The sequence below is a fragment of the Vicugna pacos genome, chromosome 30 (assembly GCF_048564905.1).
Source record: "Vicugna pacos chromosome 30, VicPac4, whole genome shotgun sequence".
Lineage (NCBI taxonomy): Eukaryota > Metazoa > Chordata > Mammalia > Artiodactyla > Camelidae > Vicugna > Vicugna pacos.
Window position 1 is genome coordinate 21,876,896 of NC_133016.1, and position 25,404 is coordinate 21,902,299.

At 46.9% G+C, this 25,404-nt stretch overlaps 1 protein-coding gene across 2 annotated transcripts in view; it reads right to left on the reverse strand.

The window, feature by feature from the left end:
- Positions 1-25,404, reverse strand: part of LOXHD1 (lipoxygenase homology PLAT domains 1) — a 151,443-nt gene that overhangs the window by 84,743 nt on the left and 41,296 nt on the right. For both annotated transcript variants that reach the window (XM_072952095.1, XM_072952094.1), the window contains exons 6-14: positions 23,530-23,678; positions 15,980-16,103; positions 13,255-13,505; positions 10,476-10,611; positions 9,789-9,949; positions 8,688-8,774; positions 8,135-8,270; positions 3,485-3,639; positions 1,859-2,019 (exon numbers count right to left, since the gene is read on the reverse strand). In XM_072952095.1, coding sequence (XP_072808196.1) covers positions 1,859-2,019; positions 3,485-3,639; positions 8,135-8,270; positions 8,688-8,774; positions 9,789-9,949; positions 10,476-10,611; positions 13,255-13,505; positions 15,980-16,103; positions 23,530-23,678 — 1,360 coding nt within the window. The remainder of the gene's footprint in view (positions 1-1,858; positions 2,020-3,484; positions 3,640-8,134; positions 8,271-8,687; positions 8,775-9,788; positions 9,950-10,475; positions 10,612-13,254; positions 13,506-15,979; positions 16,104-23,529; positions 23,679-25,404) is intronic.

The window sequence follows — 25,404 nt, forward strand, 5'->3', positions numbered from 1 at the left end:
AAATGAAAGCACTCCATGCCCCCAGAGCCCCCCCAGCCCTCCTGATGCAGGCCTCTGTCCACCTCTGACCCCACCTGGCGGCTCTCTCCTTTGTCCACCTGCTTTGATCTCAGTGGAGTTCTAGATCCCTCAAGCTCTTTCCCTGGCACTCCCCTTTTCCTTATACAAAAAGTCAGCCTGGGCATCCTCTGTGAAGACAGACCCCACCCACCCTCTCCCCATCAAACCCACCCATCTCAGTGTGGCAGCATCCAGCAGCCTCTGCCACCACTGTGCATTCCCCACATCCCACTCCTCACAGTGGGTGACTGTCGCTTTCTTAGTGTATTCACTTGACCCTTGTTTAGTTCTTCTCTAGACCCCAAATGTCCCAGGACAGGGAGCATGTGTATAGTAAATGCTTCAGAAATATCTTTTGAGTGGGTGGGAATAAAACCAGGCAGGCTGTGCCATCCAGCATCCCAGCCAGGCAGCCTCTGGGTCCAGCAGGGAGCAAACGGGTCCGTGTGGACTTGAGGACAGACCAGGACTCTCCCACCCCACCCTTCACCCTGCTCCTCCCCCATGTGCCAGGCACCCCTCGCCAGCCTCTATGAGCCACCTCCTCAGTCCCATGCCTCACGCCGCTTCTCCAGCCAGGATGACGCATCCTCTCTTCTCTTCATCGTCCCTCCACTCTCTGGTCTTTCTTCCCAGCTCAGGTCCTGTTCCACCTCTTTTTGGAAGCCTTCCATGGCTCCCCAACCCTTGCTCTGAGCCTCTCTCTGTCTGTTAATACCACTCATTTGGAGCCACCTGAATCATCACTTATCTTTTCGATGTAATCCTGTTGGTACTAACAGTGGCTATACTTTGGAGACTGTAGATGCCTTGGTCATGGTCAAAATCATTTCACAATCATCGTCCCATGAGATCACACAGTGGCCCTCCATGGCTGGGAAACTGCACTTACTTGGATGGGAAGGGTGGTAAGCAAATTAGCAGCAGTAAATGCATCACACACAAGTGTGCACGAGTGTGTTTGTGAGACTGATTAGAGAAAGAGCAATTCATTCCCTGCTGGGCTGTTGGGCAGTCTGCCCCATCCACTCCGAGGAGGGCTGTCTTTAGGCAATAAGCCTGGTCCAGCTTGAATGAAGTGAGCTTGCACCTCGTCCACGGGTGCAGGGCTCAGCCTGGACCTGGGATTGGCAGAATCCAGCTGGTGCAAAGCCCCAAGTTAAGTGTGCACCTCCCATTCATGGCTGCAGGTGAATGGGAATGGCCAACTAGATGGCACAAAAAAATGCTGGTGTTGCCTCTCATTTTAAAAACGTCACTGTCAGGAATATTTGGTAGAGCCCAAACTGGCTGTGAAAGAAATCCAAATGCTTAGGGAAAAAGAGAAAATAAATTTTACCTTATGAGTAAGCTGGGGAAAGGAAATGAAAACAAAGTAAGATACTAAAAGGGAGAAGATGTGGTGGAAAGCCATCCAAATGGGGAAAAAAAGCAGCTTTAATTCAAAAATTTAATTTAGCATGTAACTAACCCTCTGAGGTAGCTCTCAGTTAAATTCTGAATATGAGTTGTCATATTTTATCATTAAAAAAAATCAACATTTTGGTACTAAATAGCCATGGTAGCACCACCCTGGGATACCCGGTGCTGGTGATGCATCACCTGTGTGTGCGTATATGGCGGGGCAGGGATGTGTGACCCAGGTCTAAATGCCACCAGCAGGGCCACTTCTTTCTTGCATCGACTACATCCTTAAGCTACCATTTTGCTCCCTGGTCCTGGAGAGAGGCTGAAACTTCCCAAAACTAAGGCCCAGAACCTCAGCTGGAGAAGATAAAAGCAGGCAGGGCTCGTGTACCTGAGACATGGGAACTCCACGTTGTCGCTCTCCGGCTGCCCCTCCTCTCTCACCAGCACGCGCTCCAGGAACCAGCCGCTGCCGCTGCCTTTGCCATCATGTCTGATTCTCACCCGCCTCACCTTCCTCATGGTGACGGACTCGATGGTGAACTCGTCGGCCTTCAGGGGGATAAGACAGCAAAAGCCAGTTGGATGGTGGCTCCCCTGGGACCCAAACGCCAAGGAAAGACACAGACCCAGAAATCATAAAAGCTGTAGCTGATGGGTTGGGCTATTGGTCTTTCCCAGGTGGGGCAGCGGCTCCCTATGAAGGACAGTTTACTCCCTCTCCCAGTTTCTCCCACGGACTATCATTCAATGTAAAGTTCCCAACATTTGATACCTGTTATTATTTGGTTAAACCACGGCCATTCCCTAGGATCTCCCTTTAGAAGGCAGATCCCCTGGGGAGGATCAACACATTAAGCTGTCATCAATCACTAACCATTTATCTTGAATTAACTCCTTGGTTAATCTCCTTGAGCTCCTTGCTACAGCAGGATGCTGACCTCCTTTTGAGAAGGGGAATGTTTAGAACTGACTTGGGGGAACCAGTGATCTTGTTAATTTTACAGTTTTGCACACCAGTGAAGCAGCAGAATCTACGTGAGCAAACCTGGGGCCCTCCGGGGACAGGAACACAAGGGTGGGCTTGGTGAATGAAGGAGTCAGAAAACGTGGAAAGAAAAGGGTAAGAAAGGGCGGAGAGAGATCTCCACTCTCATTCCAGGGCTTACCCTTCCCTCCCCAGGGAAGGGGTGGCGGAGGAAGGAGAGGACCGAGGCTTGTAAGCCAGCATTCTGCAAATCTCCTTCCCCAGTGAGCAACCTTGGGCCGTTCATCATGCAACTATGATTCTTTACTGAGCGCCTACTGTGTGCTACAGGCCGTCTCTAATCCTCACAACAGCCAGCCACAGGTAGGCATCCTTTCCCCCATTTTAGACACAAGGAAACTGAGGCTCAGGGCATGGAGTGATCGGCCCTGATCGGGCTGGCCACATTCAGCCTCCCCAGTAAACCCATTTGATGGTTGGGGAAACCGAAGGGAACCCCCAGCACGTTTGGAATGAGGCCAGGAGCAGAACCCAGTTCTCTCACTTCCATGTTTAGTGTCTTTTCTCGTTTCTCTTTCAAAAAGGAAACAAGCAAGTTCCCTCCAGCGGTCAAGCCTGATGGAGAAGGCAACGTTCCCAAGCTGGCCCTCAGTGTCCCAGCTTTCTGCAAACCTGCGTCCTCCAGTCCACACGTAAGGTACTCAGTCTCCTTCCCTGCCTGCTCACCCCGAGGGAAGAAAGGTGCTACTCCTCACCCCCAGGGGTCCTCCTGCTCTGCTCTCTTCTCAAAGCCCGAGGTGGGGAGGGGACCGTGACCTCGCTAGGGTGGCTCTCCAGCTCCCGGCTGGATAGTCCTGGGAGCCTGGTGAGTGTCATGCATGTCAGTTCCCTGTTGCTTCACCCAGAGCCCACCTCTCTGATGGCTGAGGCCCCAGTACCTGTGGTCATTTCTACCTGGAGCAGGGAAGACAAGGGAATGGGAGTGGGGGGTTGGGGGTGGGGGCGAGGGGGCGCACTGCCGCAACTTACGTTGCCCTTCTCAAACAGGTCGGTGTTATTCCTGCAGTTGTAAAGCAGTCGCTCCCCCGTGTCCCCCACGTCACCAAAAAGGCAGAGGTAGACGTTGGCATCGGTTCCCGCACCTTCGACCTCCCCTGTGCACACAGTCACGCGGTACCGTGCCACTGGCGGGCAGAAAGAGGGACATCACTGGCTGACAGCCCCCCACTCTCAGCAGCCCTGGCCCTGCTGCCCCCTCTTCAAAGCACTGCCTCCTCCTCTCCCGCCAGCTCTCGTCTGGGCTGACCTTGCTCCTTTCCCCAGCGGTCCCACACCACTCAAGGTCCATCTCATCTGAATATCCCTTGTCCCAGACAGACCAGAGGTTCCCAATCATTTTTTGTGAAGCACCTGTTCAAGTTTTTTGCACCTTTTAATACTGAGGTTGTGCCTTTCTCTGATTGATTTTTGGTTTTTGTGTACCCTAGATACAAGTCTTTTGCTGGATAAAGGGATAGCAAATATACTCTCCCACTGTATGGCTTATCTTTTTACTTTCTTAATGATATCTCTTGATAAAAAGAATTAATTTTAAGAAAGATCAATATAGCAAAATCAACTGTATTTCTATTCTTGCAATAAACAATCTGAAAATAAAATTGAGAAGACATTTCCATGCAAAACAGCATCACAAAGAAGAAAATACTCATGAATAAATTTATGAAAACAAGTAGAAACCAATTATTAAGTCATGGGGATGTAATGCACAGCATGACAACCACGGCTAAAAATACAGACACTGCATATTTTAAAATTGCTAAGAGTGTAGATCTTAAAATTTCCTATCACAAGAAAAAAATTATGTAACTCTGTATGGTGACAGATGTTAACTAGCCTAATTGTGGTGGCCGTTTTGCAATACATACAAATATCAAATCATCATGTTGTACACTTGAAACTAAATATAAAATTGTAAGTCTATTATACCTCAATAATTTTTTTTAAAAAGTGAAAAAAACTAAGCTCTGAAAACTAAAAAACTGCAAAACAAATTAAAGGTGATTTAGATAAATGGAAAAGTACTTTATGTTCGTGGATTGGAAGACTTAACATTGTTAACATGGCAATACTCCCCAAACTGATCTACAGATGAAATGCAATCTCTAGCAGAATCCTGGCTGACTTCTTTGTAGAAACGGACAAGCTATCTCTAAAACACATAAGAAATTTCAAGGGACCCAGAATAGCCAAACAATACTGAAAAAGAATCATAAGAATTACAAGTGTTGACAAGGATGCAGAGAAATTGCAACTCTCATACACTGCTGATGGAGATGCAAAATGGTGCAGCTGTTTTGAAAAATACGATGGTGGTTTCTCATAAAGTTAAACAGAATTACCATATAACCAGCAATTCAATTCATAGGTTTATATCCAAGAGAGTTGAAAACATATGTCCACATGCAAACTTGTACATGAATGTTCACAGCCGCATTATTCATAAGAGCCAAAAAGGAGAAACAACCCAGATGTTCATCAACAGGTGAATGTGGTAAATCCATACAATGAAATATTACTCAGCAATTAAAAGAAATGAAATACTGATACGTGCTACAAGGTAAATGGACCTTAAAAGCACTATGCTAAGTGAAAGAAACAGACAGAAAAAGTCATGTATTATATGATTCCACTTATATGAAATGTCCAGAAGAGGCAAATCTATAGCGACAAAAAAACAGATCATTGTTTTAAACAGATGGATAAAGACAGAGATGAGGAGTAAGGTAGGGGAACGGGTGTGACTGTTAGTGGGTATGGGGTTTCTCTGGGGGGCAATGAAAATATTCTGGCATTTGATAATGGTCATAGATGTATGACTCCATCAATACACTAAATCACTAAATTCGACACTTTAAATAGATGAATTGTATGGAACATGAATTATACCTGAATAAAGCTATTTTTTAAATGGACACTACCCATCAGTGGTCCATCTAAAATGAAGATAAAGTACATGAGGAATGAGACAAATCACCAGTAAGTTTAATTCAATGCACAAATTATATTTTCAGTAATATGCTCATTTTTATTTGGAGATATAAAGATATCTGAAAATTAAGTTTAATCATTAAATACACGGGCCCATGAAGATGGTGTCTGTAGCAAAACCACTTGTTAGAAGAAAAGGTCAAGGATGACTGCTCATACACAGACTTGTCTGAGTGGAGCCGGCAGAGGCTGCCACTGAAGCCAAGAAGGGGGGAAGGCCTCCTGCCCCCAACACTGCCTCTTCAAAGGGACAGTGCCTGAAATTCAACCATTGCTACCTTCTCCAATCAACTCTGTTAACATTCAAAAGCTGAATGTTTTAAACTTCTAGCCTTTGCAGCACTGAAGCTGATGCTTTTGTGTTAAGCTCCCAGTGATGGACTGTGTTAACAGTCAGAGGAACAAATAGCATGAATTGGAGTGAGTACTGAAACGTGGGTGCACAGAAGGGAAGAGAGAACACCAACCTCGTGTCATTCTGAATTCTGATGAAGTTCAGTTTTGCTTTTTCGGCTGCAACTGTCAGGCCATTCCCAGAAGCAAGCTGATGAGGGAATTCGGAAATCCCTATGCCTGGGGATTCCAGCCCCTTGTGTTCAGGAGCTTGAAGGTCTGTTTGGCTGGAAGTTATCAGGGGTCCAATCCTCTCTAGGGGTCCCTCCCGGCCCACCTGCCATTGAGATTCCAAGCTCCTTCCTGACAAGAAGACTGTGGACCATTAGAGATAATTATATTGTTGGCCATCAGCAGTGAAAGACTTTAAACAGACGGGTAAGTATGAGATTTTTTTTCCCTCTAATAAGAGATTCTTGTACTTTAATCTTAAAATTACAGCTCAGCCTGATTAGCAAGTAGCTACGATTTTCAGCCCTTGAGTCCAGGGGGCTCTTGCCTGCTTATCAGTGGGATCCCGCCCATCACTTCCACTGGGTACCAGTGGAGAATGCTGACCTCATTGGTTTTACCATCTCACATAGCTCCTAAGGGAAAGGCAAGGTGAAATAAATTGTGGGTCAGTAAGTATTTTGTCCCTGACTCCTGACCTGCGTTGATCAGTACAATCACTCCCAGAAGCCTCTTGGCTCTCAGATATGGTGTTAATTGCTTGCTTGACTCGCCCTTACTTTTTAGGTAAATTAGGAGTATACAGTTCAATCTTGGAGAATTGATTTTAAATTGTATTTACTCATTTTGCATGAGTCCATGACTCTCCACTTACAGGATTTCCAGGAAGCCCTACACATTATTCACAATACCCTGGTACCAAGTGGGGAAGTGAGACGTTGCCACCAGCTCTATTTGCTGTTACAAAGAAGCACCCAGACCAGAAAAGGAGTTCTGAGGTCCTGCAGAGGTGAGTGGGGGCGTGAGCGTCCTCCAAGAGCAAGAGAAATTTATTGGACCCAAAAGAACAGTTGGGAAAGAGAAACTCAAGTCGGTGTGGGCTCCAAAGTACTGCCAAGGGCCCCCAGAAGGCATTGAACGGCCGTCATAGCCCGGACAGACAGCCCCTCTGTTACTGGCCTGAGTCCTCGGACTCTTTCATCAATAGAAATTGACAAGAGGCCGGATGAGAAATTCAGGCAAGGGTTTATTGCAGCAAAAGGAAGTGAAAGCAAGTAACATGTGCCCTTGCTCGCCCTCCAAGGAGGGCAAGCTGGTTCCTTACATCAGGTGAGGGTGGGGGAGGAGGAGTGGGTCGGGCAGAGGGCTGGTTTAGGTAGTCTGACCACCCCTTTCGTGGTGCTGTGGGCAGGGATCACACACAGGACCCTGCTTTTGCTCCCAGCGTCTCAGAAGTGGCAGTTGGTTTTGATCTTTTGTATCTTATTGTTCCTGACTGCCCTGAGTGCACATGCGTGCAGCTGTCTTCAGTCACATGCAATTTCTCTGTATTCTGTTGCTGTCAGTACACGCACTCTGGTAAAGGGTCCCAGGTCCCAGCCTATGTCACTTCAATCCAATACTAGTCACTAGAGATTCTTGTCTTTCTTTGCAATATTCATTAATAGTATCACCAAAGACAAAACCAAACAAAAACAGCTATGATGGCCCCACATCTCATACAGTTTTAAATGTTACAAGCATGTTTTTATGTGTGACCTGTAGAAATGCTCTCCCACCCCATCCCATCCCCACTGTGATCACTCTTTATCAAATCCCTGCCCATAGAAGACCTAGTGCCAATATCTGAGCAAAGTTTCTCCCAACTTCCTCAGCAGGACGTTTCTCACACCACTGTGGCTCCACAGCTTTCATTCAAGTCCTGCCAGTTTCACCTTCACAATATTTCTTGAATTTATCTTCTCCTCTGTAGTCTACCTAGTCCCTGCTCAATTTCAGGACCACTTTTTCTCTCCCCTGGACAATTTCTTAAAAGTTTGTCCCTAAAATCCATCCTCCACACATCCACAAGTCCTTGGCAGACCAGGAGAAGTGAGGAGAGGAAGGAGCTGGATGGGGTTCAAGTTCAAGGGTGGTGAGAGTGTCATCAAGGTCATGAGGGGCCTGAGAGGGCAGGAGCCCGGGTCAGAGGCAGGGACTGAGTCAGCTCATGGGCCAGACCCCCATCGGCACATTAAGTAGGAGTTCCAATGCCTCCCCCAGGATGGAGAGCCAGTCAGCACTTACTGCCCATTATCCTCCGTACTGTCGGACCCTCAGCAGTCATTTCCCTAACGATCTCGTTGTCGTCCTCATTGGCATCCAGCCAGCGATTGCAATTGAAGTTATACTTGTCCTTGGTCAGCGTGTTCATCAGGGTCATCTGGAATGAAGTCCTGGGGTGAGCAAGTGGGTGCACCAGAGATACACATCCATGCCCTGGGGTCCCTGATTACTAGTTCATCTCAAGGAGGCCAAGGCCATCCCCTAGAGATGACTCTTATGGAAGGTGGGGTGCAAGATTAATATTTATGCCTCTGGTCCCCTGGAAACTCCCACTTGCCCAGCAGCCAGGTGACTGGGGCACCATGCAAGTTTCCTGACAACCTGAGCATCTTCTTAGTCTACTTGGGAAGTCCTGCCCCAGCAAGAAGCCCCTGTGTCCTGTATCCAAATTCAGGTCTCACCGTAACCCTCCCCCATTCGTACTGCCAACAGATAAAGGCAAACTTTACATTAGAAAAGGACCATTCTAGTTCCTCTCCCAACCACCTCCCAGCCTCAAGACGGTACATCTCACCCTTTCTAAATGCCATCCGGAACCAGGACTCCTTTTGTCATGCCATGCCCGAATCTTATAAAATCTGCCGAGATCTGGGAGCTCAATCTATGGTGAGAAATAACAAGGCTTGAGTGGACAGAACCAAGTGAAATGTGTTTATCCTCAGAGCTGACCCCTTGCCAGGAGGGCACCCACTTTGGGCAGATTCTTCAGCATCAAGGGTGGGTTTGCTTCAAACCACCCTCACATCCCCTGTCTTCGATTGCCCCTTGTAACCAGCAGCACATGAGGGCGAGACAGCCATGTAGAGCTAGGGTTCAGTCTGGGCTGGCAAAGCTGAGCAAAAATAACTGACCCACAGTAGGATCCAGACTAAAGCAAATCTTCCAAGCTATAAACTTTCTGTTACAAAATCCATATGGCAGCCCTGCAAATTGGCACAGGCCCATGGCCCCAGGACTCCGCCGGGCACTGAAACAGACAAAAAGATCAATACAGCAGTCGTGCCCTTTCCCTAGGGGTTCAAAGTCTAGCCGGGAAGACAAATACATAAAGAGCAATGAACTGAGGATGTGTAATAGACGGGCCGACAGGGTGCTCTGAGAAGAGAGCTGCAAATCACAAATTATTCTTACCTAAAGGTCAGAGCAGAACTTCTGTTGGCAAAACAAGCCTGCTCCACTTACATACATACAGAAAATTTAAAGCTGAATTTCTTTTAAAATGTGCTAAAGTATATACTTTCTGTTAAATTTGCTCGCCAGTCTCTCATTCAGTCCAGATGGGCCAGTTTGACACTGACTGTGCTCAGGTTCTCTGTTCCACAATGATTCCCTGAGGCACCAGGCTCCCGGAGGTCCAAAACCATCCCATGCTTGCTGCTCTCCCTGGGCTTGGTTCTGGACTGTTTGATTCAAGCAAAGGGCCAGATCCAAACCGCACCCCATTGATAAACTGCCTGTAGATTAAACATGGCACTCCCTGCCAGGGCCTGGGGTCTCTGTTTCACCTTTTTGTCTTCAGCCTTGATCCAGACTTGGCTTAGAAAACCAGAAACCCATGATAAACGCTTCTTACAGCCCTTCCTCCTCCCCTCCCATCATCACACTTCCCTCCTACCCTAAATTTCTCAGTGATGCCGGGTTTGAACCACTTGTTGTTGGGATTCAGGAGAATCTCATCTGTCCGCCCCTTCTGCCCATAAATCTGGATGAAGATAGGAGAGTTGGTACCAGCTTTCTTCAAGTCGGTTGTCCAGACCCACAGGGACCACGGGAATTCTGCCGAGACAGGTCAAGTTGCACCATTAACTTCAAAAAGTAAAGAGTTTTTCATGCTGCCAGTGAGAAAGAAGAGCAAATCGAAGATGATCAGGACTGAAATACAGGTTATGCACAAGTGTGTCCCATCCTCAGAACCCCATTATAACAAGTACCAAATTTGGGAAGCCAAGGATTCCTTGCTATTTGGAAGAGGATGTCTTAACATTCCTTTTAATAAAGGTGAGAGTCTATTAGTATGTTTTAAATAGGAGAGTTGACTCCACCCACCCCATGTCCAGTATATCATGATTGCACTGTGTTCAACCGTTCAGTTTAACACCCAGCCCATCACAGCAGCTAATCCAATTTGGGGCCGTTGGAGTATCAGCCTTGGTGCCAAGAGTGTAACTCTGTGTGACCTGCACTTCAGAGAAATGAGCTTCCTGGGGACCCCTTCCCTTCCCTTCCAGAGCAGAACTGAGAAGCAGGAATGCCCACGGGTTTGACATCCTGGCCTCGGCTGGCTCTGGGCCCCTCAACCTACTTTTTAGCCGCTTCTTCCTGAGAGACACCATCTCGTACAGCTGCCTCTCGATCAGCCCATCTACCTTCTTCTCATCCAGCCAGTTGCTGCAAGGGAAGGTCTGCTGGATGCCAGTGAAGGGGCACAGAATCACCACCTGCGGGAGCAGATCATGTCTCCTGCAGCAGGTCCCATGGCTGGGACATCCTTGCGACGTTCAACAGCGTCCTCAGCCCCACCTTTAGGGTCGTCTGCCTTAGCACCCTCAAGGAATGGCATTTTTCTTCCCACTGCCTGTCTCTTTAAATCTGAGATCAAGAAATACCTCCTTTAAGAAATCTCCCCAAGTAGGTATCATCCATCCTCCAATTTACTAGCCCAAATCTCAAGCATTTTTCTGTACACGCACACCCTCTTTGAACACCATATTGCACATCGTAAAATCTCAGATTGAACCAAATTAACTAGAATACTAAATTTATCCCTTATATTTGTCTTATAGGAAAAAGGTCAATCACAGAAAAGGTCATTAATACCTATAATTTAGATATATCTGACATAGAACTCGTTTCAAGAATATATAAAGAACTCTTATAATTCAATAATAGAGAGACAAAAATTTTAAATAAGCAAAAGATACCTCACAAAAGAAGATATAAAAGGACCAATCAGCACAGTATAAAAGTTGCTCAACATAAAAATTGCTCATCAGAGGCTTGTAGATTACACCCATAATTAAACTCCACTACATACCCATTAGAATATCTAAAATGTAAACTTGGCAAGAAATTTCTATGGAAGTTAAAGGGGCATGAATAGGGTAACCTATACCTGAGGAAGAAGATAAAAGTGGGCAACTTTGCCCTAGCAGATAGCAAGACTCAGTGAAAAAAAGGTACAAAATGAAGACAGTGAGTTACGCATTAGTATGTTACTGAATCAGTAAATGGAACAGACTAGAAAGCTTAGAGGCAAATTACAAATTTGGGGAATTTGATGTATGACAGTGGCCTTTCCAGAACAGTGGGGAAAGAATTACTGTTTAGTAAATCGGTGCTTCCCAGGCTTGCTTAATAATAAGAATTATCTAAAGCATTTGTGAATATCCAGATTACCTGGAAATTCTGACTCAGTACGTTTGGGTTGGAGCCTAGGAATCTATTTTTGAAAAAAAATTCCAGGTGATTCTCAAGTTGACTCAAGTATTAAAAGCCCTTCAATAAATGCTGCTGGGACATTTGGATATCTACATAGAAAAAATAAAACTGAATCCCCACCTCATACAGAAATCAATTTCCTGGTAAATTAAAGACATAAATATATAATGGGAAAACCAAACTTTACAAATTTTGGAAGAGGATACAGGAAAATGTCCATATAGCTTTAAAGGAAGTAAAGTTTCTTTCAATGACACAAAACGCATTAACCACAAAGGAAAAGATCAGATTGCTTTCAAATTAAATCTTCTCTCCCTCAAAGAATATTGTCAACAAGCTATGAGAAGATATTTGAACACATACTATCAACAAAGGATTAATAACCAGATTCAGTAAGGACCCCTAAAAATAAATCCAGCAATAGATTACTCAATAGAAAAATCAGCAAAAGACATGAACAGGCATTTTACAAAAAGGAAACACGAATGGCCAATGAAAGAGTCAAGAGATGCTCAACTTCACTAACAATCATGAAAATAAAAATTAAAACCACAATAAGATCACTTTACAACTGGTGACGATTTAAAATTCAGGCAATATCTGGTGCTGACAAGGATGTATGGAACAGAATGTCTCTTACACACAGGCTGACAGGGGGATAAAATGGTGCAACTGCTCTGAAAGACAGACTGGAAACTCCAGAAGTATAATTATTCTGCAAGGCTGAAGATTCCCTTACCCCATGAGCTGGAACTTCCATTCTGAGAAGTGCCTGCACCTTTGTACAAAGATGCATATACAGGAATTTCATGGCAGCATTGTTTATAACAGCAAAAAAAAAAAAAAATCAGGAAACATCCCCCAAAAGTCCAGCAACCGATGAATGGACAAGTAAGTTGTAACTGAAGCAGGCAATGGCGTGGATAGAAAATGGATCATCCACAGCTTCTGTTACCAGTTCGGACCATCTCCAGAGCATAACGTTGAGAGAAAACGGCTAGTTACCAACAATACACACGTGGACAAAATACGTAATAGTGTATGGTCTTTGGGAAGGACGTAATAGGATTATAATCCATGAGTGATTGCAGAAGGACACAGAGGAGTTTCAAAAGCCTTGGAAATGTTCCATTTCTTAAGTTGAGTGGTAGACAAACCTGATGGTTGCTTTTTATCCTTCTCTGTATCTTCCTTTCATTATGTGCATTGTTGAAAGCGTAAGTATTCCACAGTACATACATGTTTTTTTCCTGGTCTTGATATTTCATTTTATCTTTTATTTTATTTTTTCACAATACAAACATATATTTAAAAATACTTGTCGACTGAGAGATTTATAAGCTGGAGTGGAACACCACACCAGGAATCAAGATAGTCCATAACCCGCAACCGAGCCCCTCTGGATAAGCTACCTTGTGTTTCGGCCCCTGGTTGCGTGTACAGAACAGCCCCCATACCTGACCATCAGTAAGACCAGATAGACGGGCATGTAGCCATCCGAAAGGCCCCATGGAAGGGACTGCCCATGTGCTCTGTAACTGGTCCAAAGGAAGCAGGAAGTAGGATTCAGATTAGAGTTTGCATCTGCAAGTTAAAGGAGAGAGGGGTGGAATCAGGGAAGCGGCCTCCGCAGCCCCCCTTACCTTCTCACAGTACCAGCCTCTGTTGACGCCCACGTTGCCGTGTCCGATGGAGACCCTGCCCAGGGGGCTGAGCAGGGCAGCCAGCTCGATGTGGAAGATGTCTGTGCGGCCACGGTCAAACACTCCACCCTCCAGGAAGATCTTCCCGCTGTTCTTATTCCCTCTGGCCCCGTACATGACCAGGTAGATTTTGGACTTGGTCCCAGCGCCCCGGACATCCCCAGTGAAGACGGTCACAATATAAGAGATGGCTGGTGTGGAAACAACAAGGGGAAAGGGAAGCAGAGGCTTCAATGCAAGCTGATTACAGTGTCCTACCCACCTTCTCCCCAACCCGGCTACACCGCCCTAGGCACCCCCCTCTTCCATACATCCTCATCCCCCCAAGTCCTCCTGCCCCAGATGACAGCCAGTGCCCCTCTCTACTTCACATATCTTTTTGAGTTTGTGTGGCAGTGTGTCTGAGTTTAGGAAGGAACACAGGTTAACAGGAAGCTGCCAGCCCCAATTACAGGAAACTCACAAAGAGAAGGAAGAGCTTGGGTTGACTCTAAGAATAGCACTTATTATTAATGCTAATTACCAGGTGCATATTATTAATAGCTGCTGGATGAATTCTATTATGTCTCATTTAATTGTAATAGTCAACTCGATTAACAGAGATTTATATTCTGGGCTGTGATTCATTTAGCTTGCTCTTTCACTCGTAACTTAAAAACAACTCTTATCAGAGGGCATAAAGTCCTTCTTTACCCAGGATGACAAAAAGTCGAGGGAGGAAGAGAATGCTGTGGGTTGGGCCATTTGGGGTTTTGGTCAGAGGACAAGGAGTTCTGGGGTGGAGCCAGCGAGGGGAGCTTAAACTCTGAGATGAGACACAGTAAAGGAAAACACTAAAGACAAGTATTTGAACAGGAAACTACAGGAAATTCTGCTGAGGTCTGGCCCTTTTTTTTTTCACTCTGTCCTGGAGTCTAAGGCAAGTGGTACTTTAAGCCTTGTTAACTTCCCCCGCCTCCCTTTCATCCTGCCCCTGCCCCTGCCCTCATCCCCTGACCCCAGAGAAATAAAAATCCCCAATGTCTTTGGAATAGAACGCATGCAACTACACAGATGCATCATTCGTTCAGACATTTGCACCTTTCTTTGTTTAACAAACATTTACTGAGTGCTTACTGTATGTCAGGCCTTGGGAGGTTGTGAAGAAAAAAAGAAACAGCCCCTGCCCTAACAGAGTGGGTCTCCAGCTTTATTTTTCCACAACACGTGGACAGACAATACTCTCACACAAGACATGGCCGTGGTTTCGGACCGTCTGGTTCCTCCTCCTCCTCCTCTACCACTGGAAGCAAGTAACAGTAACACGGTTGAAGGGAGCGCGTGAAACCCACTCTAGTGTATGTTGCTAAGAAAACCATTTGCAAACTCTAGTCACAGATGACTTGTGACACACCCACGATGGTCAGACCGGGCCCAGGGCACACAAAGCCAAGGCTGAAGAGTGCCGGAGCGGAGGAGAATTCAGTTTCCCGAGCAATAAATAGCAAGCAAGTCCTGCCCTAAATGTCTGGAGCAAAAGAAGGGAGAGACTGTCCTGTCTGGAGTGTGGCAGTGCTGGGGGATGGTTTAGAGGAAATGACTGCAAGAAGGGATTTAAGAAACAAAAAGAAGAGAAATGGCAGTACAGGCTGAGGGGAGGCATGTTGCAAAGAGAAGGGAAGAGAAAGAGTGAGGCCAGCAGCTAAGGGGAGGGGAGAGGGGAGGTGTGTGGATGAGGTGGGGGGAGAGTGGAGGGGGCAAAAGTAAGTACAGACAGAGTAGAAGGCATGCAGATGAGGGGAGGGAGCTGGAGGGTGGGTGGAAGTAGTGGGAGAAGGTGTTGAAAGATGCTGCTGGGGGGAGGGTACAGCTCAGTGGTAGAGCACATGCTTGCACGCACAAGGTCCTGGGTTCAATCCCCAGTCATAAACAAACAAACAAATAAATAAGATGCTGCTGAAATGGCCAACTGGGGCTCCATCGTGGAGCCATTCTTATCTTATGCCCCGGATCATGGGCTCCTTCTCCAGGCAGTGGGGAGCCATGGGAGGTTCTGTGGCGGAGCACAGTCTCAGCGGTGCCCATTCACAGACATTTCTGGAACATCTGGAACATACCAGGCTATGCTGGGAATTTCAGGGTTTCCGTGGAATTCACACAGGAGAGGGATGTCAGAGGCAGACTAAATCTTGGATCAGCTGTGTGACCTTGCACAGGTCTCTGAGCTTGTGACTCAGTTTCCTCACCTGTGAAATGAAACAATAATCGTCCCCCCCTTCTAGGGTTGTGGTGAGGATGAGAGGAGGCGAAGTGGGTCAGCGGCCTGGAGAGAGCCTGGCGTAAAGTAAGCACTCAGCAGTAAGAAGAGTTAAGAGTGAATCGACATCCTTATAAATGTCCACGTGGGTCAGGAGTTCACATCCTAGCCCCACCCTGCAGATAACTTCCCTTGCCCTGGGAAGTTAGTGTCTGCTCAGGGGCACCTCTGCATCTCCTTTGGCATCAGCAGAGGCCCAGACTCCAGCCCGGGGGGGACAGAACACTTTCAGGGACAGGAGAAATGTTGTCTGAAGACACGGCTGGTTCCCACTTGATTGCAGGCCTCCAGACCCGCAGATGAGAACACCGACCCTCAGGCAGAGAGTGAAATATTAGCCCACAGGGGGTCCCCTTCCTTCAGGTCTACCTGTGGTCTCAGCTCCGCCCACTAAGATGTCCCTCTGGATTTTGCCATCATCTTCATCCAAGGCCAGCCAGCGGTTAAGAGGGAAATCATACTTTCTTTTGTTCCCAATATCTTCAATGACGATCTGGGAAGGAGAAGAGAAGGAAAGAAGGTTCAATGTCATTGAAGGCACACCTGATGACCACATCCGATTCCTCCATCACTTGAGTGTACGCTAAGGGTATGCTCTCAGCGTCTTAGTGGCCCAAGGAAAGCTTATCACAAGGACACACCTGTTGTCAGAAAACCTTACTAAGCACTGAGAGTCACACAGGGGTGACTGACAATCCCCTCCTTCCTGAATTACTGAGCCTTTGTTCCCTCCTCTGTGGCAGATCATTAAAAACAAAAAACTGAATGCAAGAAACTTGGCAGGGTGTGCCCTGTGAGCCTGGGACGCCAAAACGGGCAGCCTGGGTTTGCAGACGGCACGAAGATCATCACCCTCCTCACCTGGTGAAGGCTGCGATTCTGACCTTGCTGAGAAGCAGAGTCCATGCCAAGGACACTATACAGGCCCTGAATCTGGCACACAGAATCCCGGGACCTGGCGATCAGGTTGGAAAATGTCAACCCCTGACAGTGAGGCTGGGGAGCTGGGCATCTCTGAAGCCGCCGTGGGGGACTGACATGTGAGCGAGGCTGGGAAGGCTGAGAGAAGTGTGTCTTCCAGAGCTTACCAAGGAGCCGGGGGCCCTCCCCAAATGTCCCAGGGACACCCGCTGAAAACTCACTCTAAGTGGGGTCATCAATAACCAGACCGACTCCTCCAGCCATAACTGGAGGGCAGAAGCAACTGGCGACAGAATGGGGGAGTTGAAAAGAAAAAAAAGTCTGCCCAGGTGTGCCCAGGGCTGCCCGACAGAGAGGGGCTCTGATTCCCGGTGAAAGACTCACTTCCTAAGACCAAAGTGTCTGCAGTGTGGAAACAAGGCACACCCTGGCCTGCCTGAAGGCATCTCACCTTGTTCTGTAATCCAGTGCTCATCGAGGAAACTTCTGGACTCAGAGCTGGCCTCCTGAGGACACCACCCACCAGGGAGGGGCCAGTGGTCTGAGCCAGTGACCAGGACCAGCCGTCCCACCAGGCTTCCCTCCCCAGATGAATCAGCATTCAGGCTCTGGTTTATAAATCAGCTCCTTGTAAGTTTGGTTGGTGTGAGTCACCCTCTAGGGCTTGCTGATATGATCGAGTCTCTTGTTCTTTCAGAGCTGAGTGCCTGGAAGCCACTGTGGCACCGTCCAGAGGGCGCTCTGTCACGGAAGGCAGTCCAGCCTCTGCCAACTCATCTGTCTGTGCATGTCTCTGTGGCTTTCATCTCCCGGGTGGGGTGGGGGAGATCGGGGAGCCGCTGACAAGGGTCTGGGCTACACCTCTTTACTCTGACCCTCACAGCATTGGGAAAGCAAGGTGAAGAAAGAAAGGACTTAATCTATTAGATAAGCTGTCACGTCTCCAATAAACCTAAATAACAGGTTCACCATTTCTGTCTTTAAATGTTCGCAGACTGGTGTGCCAGCCATGACTCCGAGAGCAAAAGACAACCACCCTCCCAGTTCACAGAGTGATGGCTTCCATAAAGGGCCTTCTCCTGGCCTGGCATCTGATGGAAACTCCTGGCTTGAGAAATTTAGCTAATCTGAAAAATAAAATGTGTTACCATTAAATCTCTCTAGAGGACAAGCTAGCCAGCACAGCTGAACCGCCAAGGAAAGAGACGACATGTGAATGAGTATTTGAATAACAACTAAGACTTTAAAAATTAGACTTTCTGAAATGCCAAATCACAAAGAAAGGCCAAAACTTAAACGCTAGTTTAGAAAGCATAAAGGTCCATGAAACAGTTCTGGAACTTTGCCAGATGTATACTGAAGTATGTAAACCATTATTTATGACATCTCTTAGTCCCAAGGTCTGCAGGATGAGGCTCGGGGAAGCTGGCTCCCGGAGGGTAGGACATTTTGGAACACAACTGGTAGCGAAGGAGCTGAGACATGAGAGATGGAGCGAGTGATGCCAGCACCCAGCACAGAACGACTGTACCGGGGGCGGGGCGGAGGGCGCTCCCAAGAGCATCCTGGCCTCTGCTGATGTGGGTCCTGGTGCTTGGGACATTACTAAGGGCCCCTTGGGGGAGAGCAAGCAGCTTTCCCACTTCCGTTCACAGTTGCCCAGACACCCCTGGTTTTTCATACAGTTCCTTTGAAGAATTCAAGACACCTTAGCAATGGTTTTTCACCTTCGTCATGAATGACAGAAGCACACACCTGCAGTGTGTGGGGGAGAGACAGACAGACAGACAGAAGCAATAACCTAACGAAAAGCAAGAGCCATTGTCTCCCCGAGGAATGCTCTCCACCTGCAGACAAGCCCACAGGCTGGGAAACCAGGGGTCATGAGCCCTTGGGAGGTGAGAAGGCGAGAAGGGAGCCTGTCCACGGTGGAGCTGCTCTTTTCTGCTCTGCAGCACAGTCACAAGGCGAGACCATCTCGTTAAAAAAACAGCCAAGGAGGACAAACCACACCGGAAGAAGAGGAGGAAAAGATGAAGTTGCCAAGAGCAGGGGTTATTTCTTTCCTGTTCTTTCCAGATGGTTCACAGACACACCCAAACGATCCGCCATCTCCTCCCGCGCAGGGCAAACATGTCTGTGTGAACACATGGAGTTGGTCTTGGAGTCAATACATTGTAGATCAATGTAGAATGTCAACTGTGACTCACGGCAGAGCTCCCACCCTCGGTATGGGAATCACTTCCACCAACTTTACGTAACCTGATGGAAGCAGAGCCCCGTTTTGCGCAGAAGAAATGAGCCCCACACGCATAGGGCAGCTTGGAGAGGTTGAAGGGCCTCCTCCCTCCCACCTAACATGCTGAGGTGCCAGAAATACAGACAATCTGAGTGGTCCACAGTGGTCCTTCTCTGAACCAGCCATGGGGCAGGAAGTGAACGTAAGACACATCCCTGTTTCCAGTCTGCCTTTTAAAAATGCTTATATGAGCCACTACATATAAAAAGAGATTTTAAGTTTCTTCTATATAGCGTAGGAAACTATCTTCAATATCTTGTAATAACCTTTAATGAAAACGAATATGAAACTGAATATACATACGTATATGCATGACTGGGACACTGTGCTGCACACCAGAAATGGACACATTGTAACTGACTGTACTTCAATTAACAAAAAACTAAAAGATGAAAGAAAATTGTATATATGTTATCCAGTAAAGGTGGCCCTTGACACATAAGCAGCCATCGCCACATTCCAGAAACCACTGCTGAATGTGGTTTACATTTAGATTTCTTAGATCACAGGAAAGGGACGGGTAAGTTTTGATACAGGGGAAAAAAGGTGGGAAAGACTCTGGAGCTTAGGAATCCACTTTGAAATCGCAGCACCCAGGGGTCAGCAGGGAAGACCTGGGCTCATGGAAGAATGAGAGAGTGTTCTATGGGGGGACTGAAGCTCAGAAAGAAGGGAGGGCGGTCTCCTCCTCCTGTCACAGGGCTGTCCTTCCCCACACGCTCTGTGTCTCACTCATCATACTGAAATACTGTGTTAATTGATAGGTGGCATGCCACAAACAGAAATGACTGTAAATGACAGCATTTGAACGGTGACACCTTTAAGGCTCTGGCTCCTTCCTCCACACTTCATCCCTCTCCTCTGAGCCCGCCCACACATCCGCTCCCTCATCACTGCCTCAGGCTGCCTCATTCAGTAAAGACCTCTGATGGCTTGTTCTGACCAGGACCTGTGACGGCCCCGCCCTCACCCAATGCCCTAACATCACTTCTCGGTTCTGAGTCCTGCGCCCTGGCCCAGAGTTATTCAGCGTCCCTGTGCCACCTTCCAGCTGCCCCTCATCTGTCATTCCCTCTGCCCAAAGGAGTCCTCCTCCCTGCCCCACCCCCAGCAAAACCCTCCCCGTCTTCACGATCCAGCGCCAACGGACCCTCCCTGAAGCACCCTCCGATGCCCACAGGCACGGCTCCCCACAGCGATGTCTGTTTGTGCCTTACATAACACTCATCCTGCTTTGCACTCAAGTTGGGGCGATTCTGTTTCCTGATTTTCAAACTGGCAGCCCTGGTTCGATCCACTTTAGGACCCCCTAGGACAGAATGGTCATTCATTGAAAGCTGGACTTTTCCTGAAGTTTCACAACATTGTAAACTGACTATAACCCAAAAAAATAAAATTTTAAAAACAGTTTTGCAGTATAAGGTCACAGTAACTACTTAGGAACCTGTCTCATCTCTTGGAAGCAGAGCCACATTCACTGTGACAGCTGCGGGTGCAGTGCGGGGCCCACGGTGCGACAGCCACTCAGTGAGTGTTTGCTGGACGTTGAGGGTAATTGGTGACCTGAGGCCACGGTGGGCTTCCTGAGGTCCCTGAAATCAGCTCCACCAGCCTCCGTCTCCTCTCCTGTCAAAGCCAGTGGTGCTGCTGGAACTTACACTCCCCCAGCACGCAGTAGGTGACCCATCCGATTCTGGACTTCCTAACACATGGCACAGTGGAGACAATGCTGACTCAGAGTCCAGAGGACCTGGGGCAGGTGCCCGTCCTGCCACTGAGGGGCCGCGGGGCCGTGGGCAAGTCTGTCTGCTGAAGCAGATGGACCAAGGGTGAGGCCCACTGGCAGCGCCATGTGCCATCTTGTGGCTGTTGCCCCTCTGAGGTGGTCGGTGACCTGAACTGATCATCTGAGTCCGTCACAATTCTCGGGCTCACCAGACATGAGGACCCAAGCCACGTGAAAGCCTGGAAGAGGGAGCATGCCAGCCCCACGGAGAGGGCGAAGAATGGGGTGTCAGAGGTGTCGGCCACCCCAAGCACCACCAGCTGGGGCTGAGGAACATACATGGCAACTGACTAAGGAAGGAGGGAGATGACCCATGAAGGAGCTAATTACACTGGCTTTTAGATTTATCCCACCAAGCCCTCACACGGAAACATGGAAGGAGCAGTTGTCACGTGACATCCAAGGCAGCCAGCCCAGCAACGTGGAGAATGGGAGCACTTGCTGTCCAAGTGGCAAATCTGGACATGCAGCCAATTTCACAGCCCCTTCAGTTGGTGCCTCCGGGGAGCTGAGGGCCAGCAGAGCAATCAGAGTGAGTGGAGGAGGGGCACACGGAGGCCCAGCCGTAGGGAGGCAGGAGGCTGGGGCTCATGTGCGTGGTGTCATCCCAAAGTGACGCAAGGTGGCCCTAGGTTCCCCCTCTCCCCTGCTTTCAGCTTGTGCCCAACCTGCCTGGGACCTCAAACCCTCCTTCCTCCTTTCTCATTATAATTCTTTCCCCGGGAATATATCTAGTAAACCCAGGTGTGCTGCCCTGCAAAATGTTGTCATTATTTTTATGTCTTATCCCCAGGGAGCATTTTGGTTTGACTTTGATTTAGTTAAAGGAACAGCCTGTTAGGGATTCTCCAGAAGCCAATGAACCTTTGGAGGGATACCTACCTTGGCACTGGGGGGACCGGCAGGGACCTGCCTACCAGGCCCTGAACTCACCTTATGCAAAATACTGGCCCCAAAGAGAAGAAGCAACCCCACACTGGGAGTAGCCAGCCTGGCCTTCTGGTTTAAAAAAGTGTCTGACTAGCAAACAATAAGGAGAGGAAAAGAAGAGGAAGGAGGGAGGAAGGAAGCATCATTCTAAAGAAGCAGAAGAAGAGGAGAACTCTGCATAAAGGATATGGAGAAAGAGTTAAGAAACTGGTATGCTTAACAGACTACAAGAACATACGGTCTTTGTGAAATAGCAGTAAACATCTTTAAGCATAGAAGGGGCTGCAGTGAAAAGGCAGTAAGATGATATGAAAAGAGAACTAGATTACTAGGTATCAAGAAAAGCAAAAGTCTAGAGCAGCAAACATACCAAAGGTCTTACAGCTCTGCACGCCCTATAACCAGCTCCTAGGAATTCATTGTAGGAAATAATCATAGATGTGCGTAAAGATAAGAGACAAGAATGTTTGTCACAGCAGTATTTACAGTGTCAATCATTTTAAGGGGAAAAAATTGAAATGTTCAACAAAGGGGACTTGGTTTGATAATTCATACTATATCTGGGCAGTGAAACACAATACTATTATAGTCATGAAAAATTGCATTGTGAAATATCAGTGTCATTCTATTTAAATAGCTTGGGGAAATATGCATATTATATTTGAAGCTGAGAACAAAGCAGTTTGTAAGATATTGTATTTATTATGATCCCATTATTTTAAAATGATATATATATATTAATTCACAGAAAAATGCCTGGAAGATATGTATCAAAACATGAACACTGTTATCTTCGGGTAGTAAAACCCCGGTGGTTCAGATTATCTTATTTTTGCTTATTTGTATTTCTTAAATTTTTTACAGTGAATATGTATTACTTTTGTAAGAAGAAAAAAATATTTAAAAGAAACATTCAGAATTAAAATTCTCGTTCAGAGGAGAAGGAAATGGAACTGATGGTATGGAAAAGCAAATCAATCATGAGGTGAGGGAATTTTACAAGTTCTTGTGGAATGCGGAAAAAAATAGAGATGAAAGGAATAAAAGACAAGCTGAGAGCTTTGGAAAACAGAACGGAGATCCAATAAATGGACAGTTGGTGTTCCTGAAGACGAGACCAGAACAAAGCCATCCAAGCAAGAATTCAGTATATAATAGGAGAACTCTTTTCTGGGCTATAAATAAATAAATAACAAATATCCTATGCATCACAGAAAAGACTCATCATGTTTCAGAGACGTTAAGAAGGAAGGAAGGAAAGAAAGAAGGAAGGAAGGAAGGGATGGGGTGGAGAAGAGAGAGAAGGGGAGGGAAGGGGTGGAGGGGAGGGGAGATAGATGAACTAACAAAGACCCTACTCCTAGACATTATCTGGCAAGACTTTTGAATTATAAAGAAAAAGAAAAAAAATCCTACAAGCATCCTGTCTGGGAAAGAAACCCACAAAATAAGTTGTCCAGGAAGAAAAATAAAGTTGGCGTTGATATCAAATTTCAGATGGTAATGGAACAAGATTTACACGCACTCTGTATCATTTGAGCTATACCCTCCCCCTTTCTTCTTCATTCTTAATTTGTCCCAGGCAGGTGAAATTACAAGGACCCATGGTGTAGAAATTTGAGGTACAAAGCAACAGCCCAAGGTAAGTCAGGAGAAAGCTTATGATTAGGATGACATGAATGCTATAAGCAGGCTGGGTTATAAACATTCGTGGGAGGGGGAGGTTCTGGTGGCCTGAGTCAGGGGATGCTTCGTGGTTGAGTCTTAGGATGATCAGACCCTGACTGGGTGCAGATGAGAGTGGTGAGCTTTCCTGGAAGGTGATAACACAGGCAAAGACTTGAAGGCTGGGAGGAGGGCAGCGTGGTTGGCCAGCGGGCTTAGGTAGAAGAGTGGAGGCAGACAGATCTAAAAAGGGAAGTTTGAGGAACTAAATTTCCCCCTCCCGGGCCGCAGGGACCACAGACAGGCAGCTGAACCCACCTTGGACAGGAACCAACCTGGAGACCCGCCCTTGTTGTTGTGGCCAATATTGATCTTCATGAGCTGCCCCAGATCCGGGGCGTCCAGTAGGAACTTGTCTTCAGCTCCCTTTTCAAAGTTGTCCTTTTCGTTCTCCAGCCGACGCTCGCCTGTATGCACAGACCCACGAGAAGGTTACAAAGGAGACCAGAGGAGGTGAGAGAACCAGCTCCAAACTTTCATGCGCCACCTGCTGAAGGTTGGTCTCAAAGTCAACACCAGTGGAGGCTGTGTGGGTGGGGACAGGCCATATGTGGGCACTCTCTGTACTTCCATGCCATTTTGCTGTGAACCTAAAACAGCTCCAGTTTTACTAATTTTAAAAAAGTCAAGAAGGGTAGCTTCACCCCCAAGATCTACAGGCTCCTTAAATCCCTCTAGCCTGCAGTCAGGGCTGAGGCTTGCCTTGCATGTGGCTTGTGCCTAAGACCCATGACTGGGCTTCTGATTTCTGCCTTAGCCCAGGGTCCCCACCCTAGTAAACGGATTTGCCCCTCCATCCCTGCCTTGCTCTGCCAGTTGCTTGTCCTGAACTAGGAGCACAACCAAGGTTGTTGGTTCAGGGATGGTTGGCTGGGATCCTGACATCAGCCAACAGGCTTCCTTGGGCCTGACTCCTTTTCTGGAAAACAGTGATGGGAACAGCCATCAGAAAAATAAAATAGACAAAATATGATCATATGTAGTGTCTCATGGATGATAAAAACACGTATTGCTGCTAATCCTTTTTGCCATGGAAAATTTAAAAAAAAACTCATTAAGTGACATGTGACTCATTAAAACAGTTCTTATTTGTCAAAAAAAAAATCATGAGGCGTTACTGGGTGTTTAGCATCCTGTTTGTCCCCTCACTTACTCCTCGCCACAATCCAAGAGGAAGCGATCATAACTGTTTTGCAGATGAAGAAACTGAGACTTGGAGAATTTTAACAACTTGCCAAGAGTCACACAGATATTAAGCACATAGTTAGAACTTGATCTAACTTGTTCCTTCCACTTTGCAGTTTTCTGTTACGATGTTCCAACATCCACCGGTCATATTAGCCCTTTCAGTCCCACCTAAGCATTAGCTTTTTGCTTATGCTGTCCAGTCTTTTCTAAAATTTGAGTCTTTAAATTTTTCTAAATGTCAAATGGTCACAATTCAAACATGGAAAATCACATTAGCCATCCATGTACCCACCACCTGGATGTAGGAGGTACAACAGCAACATTTTGTATAATTTGCTTAGGCCCTTCTCTCTCTCTCTTTTTTTAAATAGACTTTTTTTTTTTTTTGAGAGCAGTTTCAGGTTCACAGCAGAATTGAGTATAAAATACAGAGAGTTTGCACATAGCCCTCCCCACCCACACATATACACTCCCCTACCCTCGACATCGCTCACCAGTGTGGCATATTTGGCCCTTCTTTTTTTTTAAAGGAAATAAAACCCGACAGGTAGGTCGAAAGTCTTAGGTCCATCCCTTCCCATGCTACTCTCTCCCCAAAAGAAACACTATTGTCAATTGGTATCCATAGTTCCTGAGAATTTCTTTGCATATGTATGTCTCCATAAAGAAAATATACTATTTTTGCATGTTTTAGAATTTTACATAAACAACGTCATAGAGCACATGCTCTGTCTCAGGTTCCTTATCTGTGCAATGGGGGTGATGAGAGCATCGCCTCTAGGGGCTGTTGTGAGGATTAACGGAACAAATGTGCGCAAAGCCCTCAGGGCAGCGCCTGGAGCGTGGTAAGGGGCTGTGTTCACGGCTGGGGTCTTCAATGTTGCTCCTGTTACAACCATCTTATCACTATCATCACACACCCTGTGCAACTTACTTTTTTTTCAG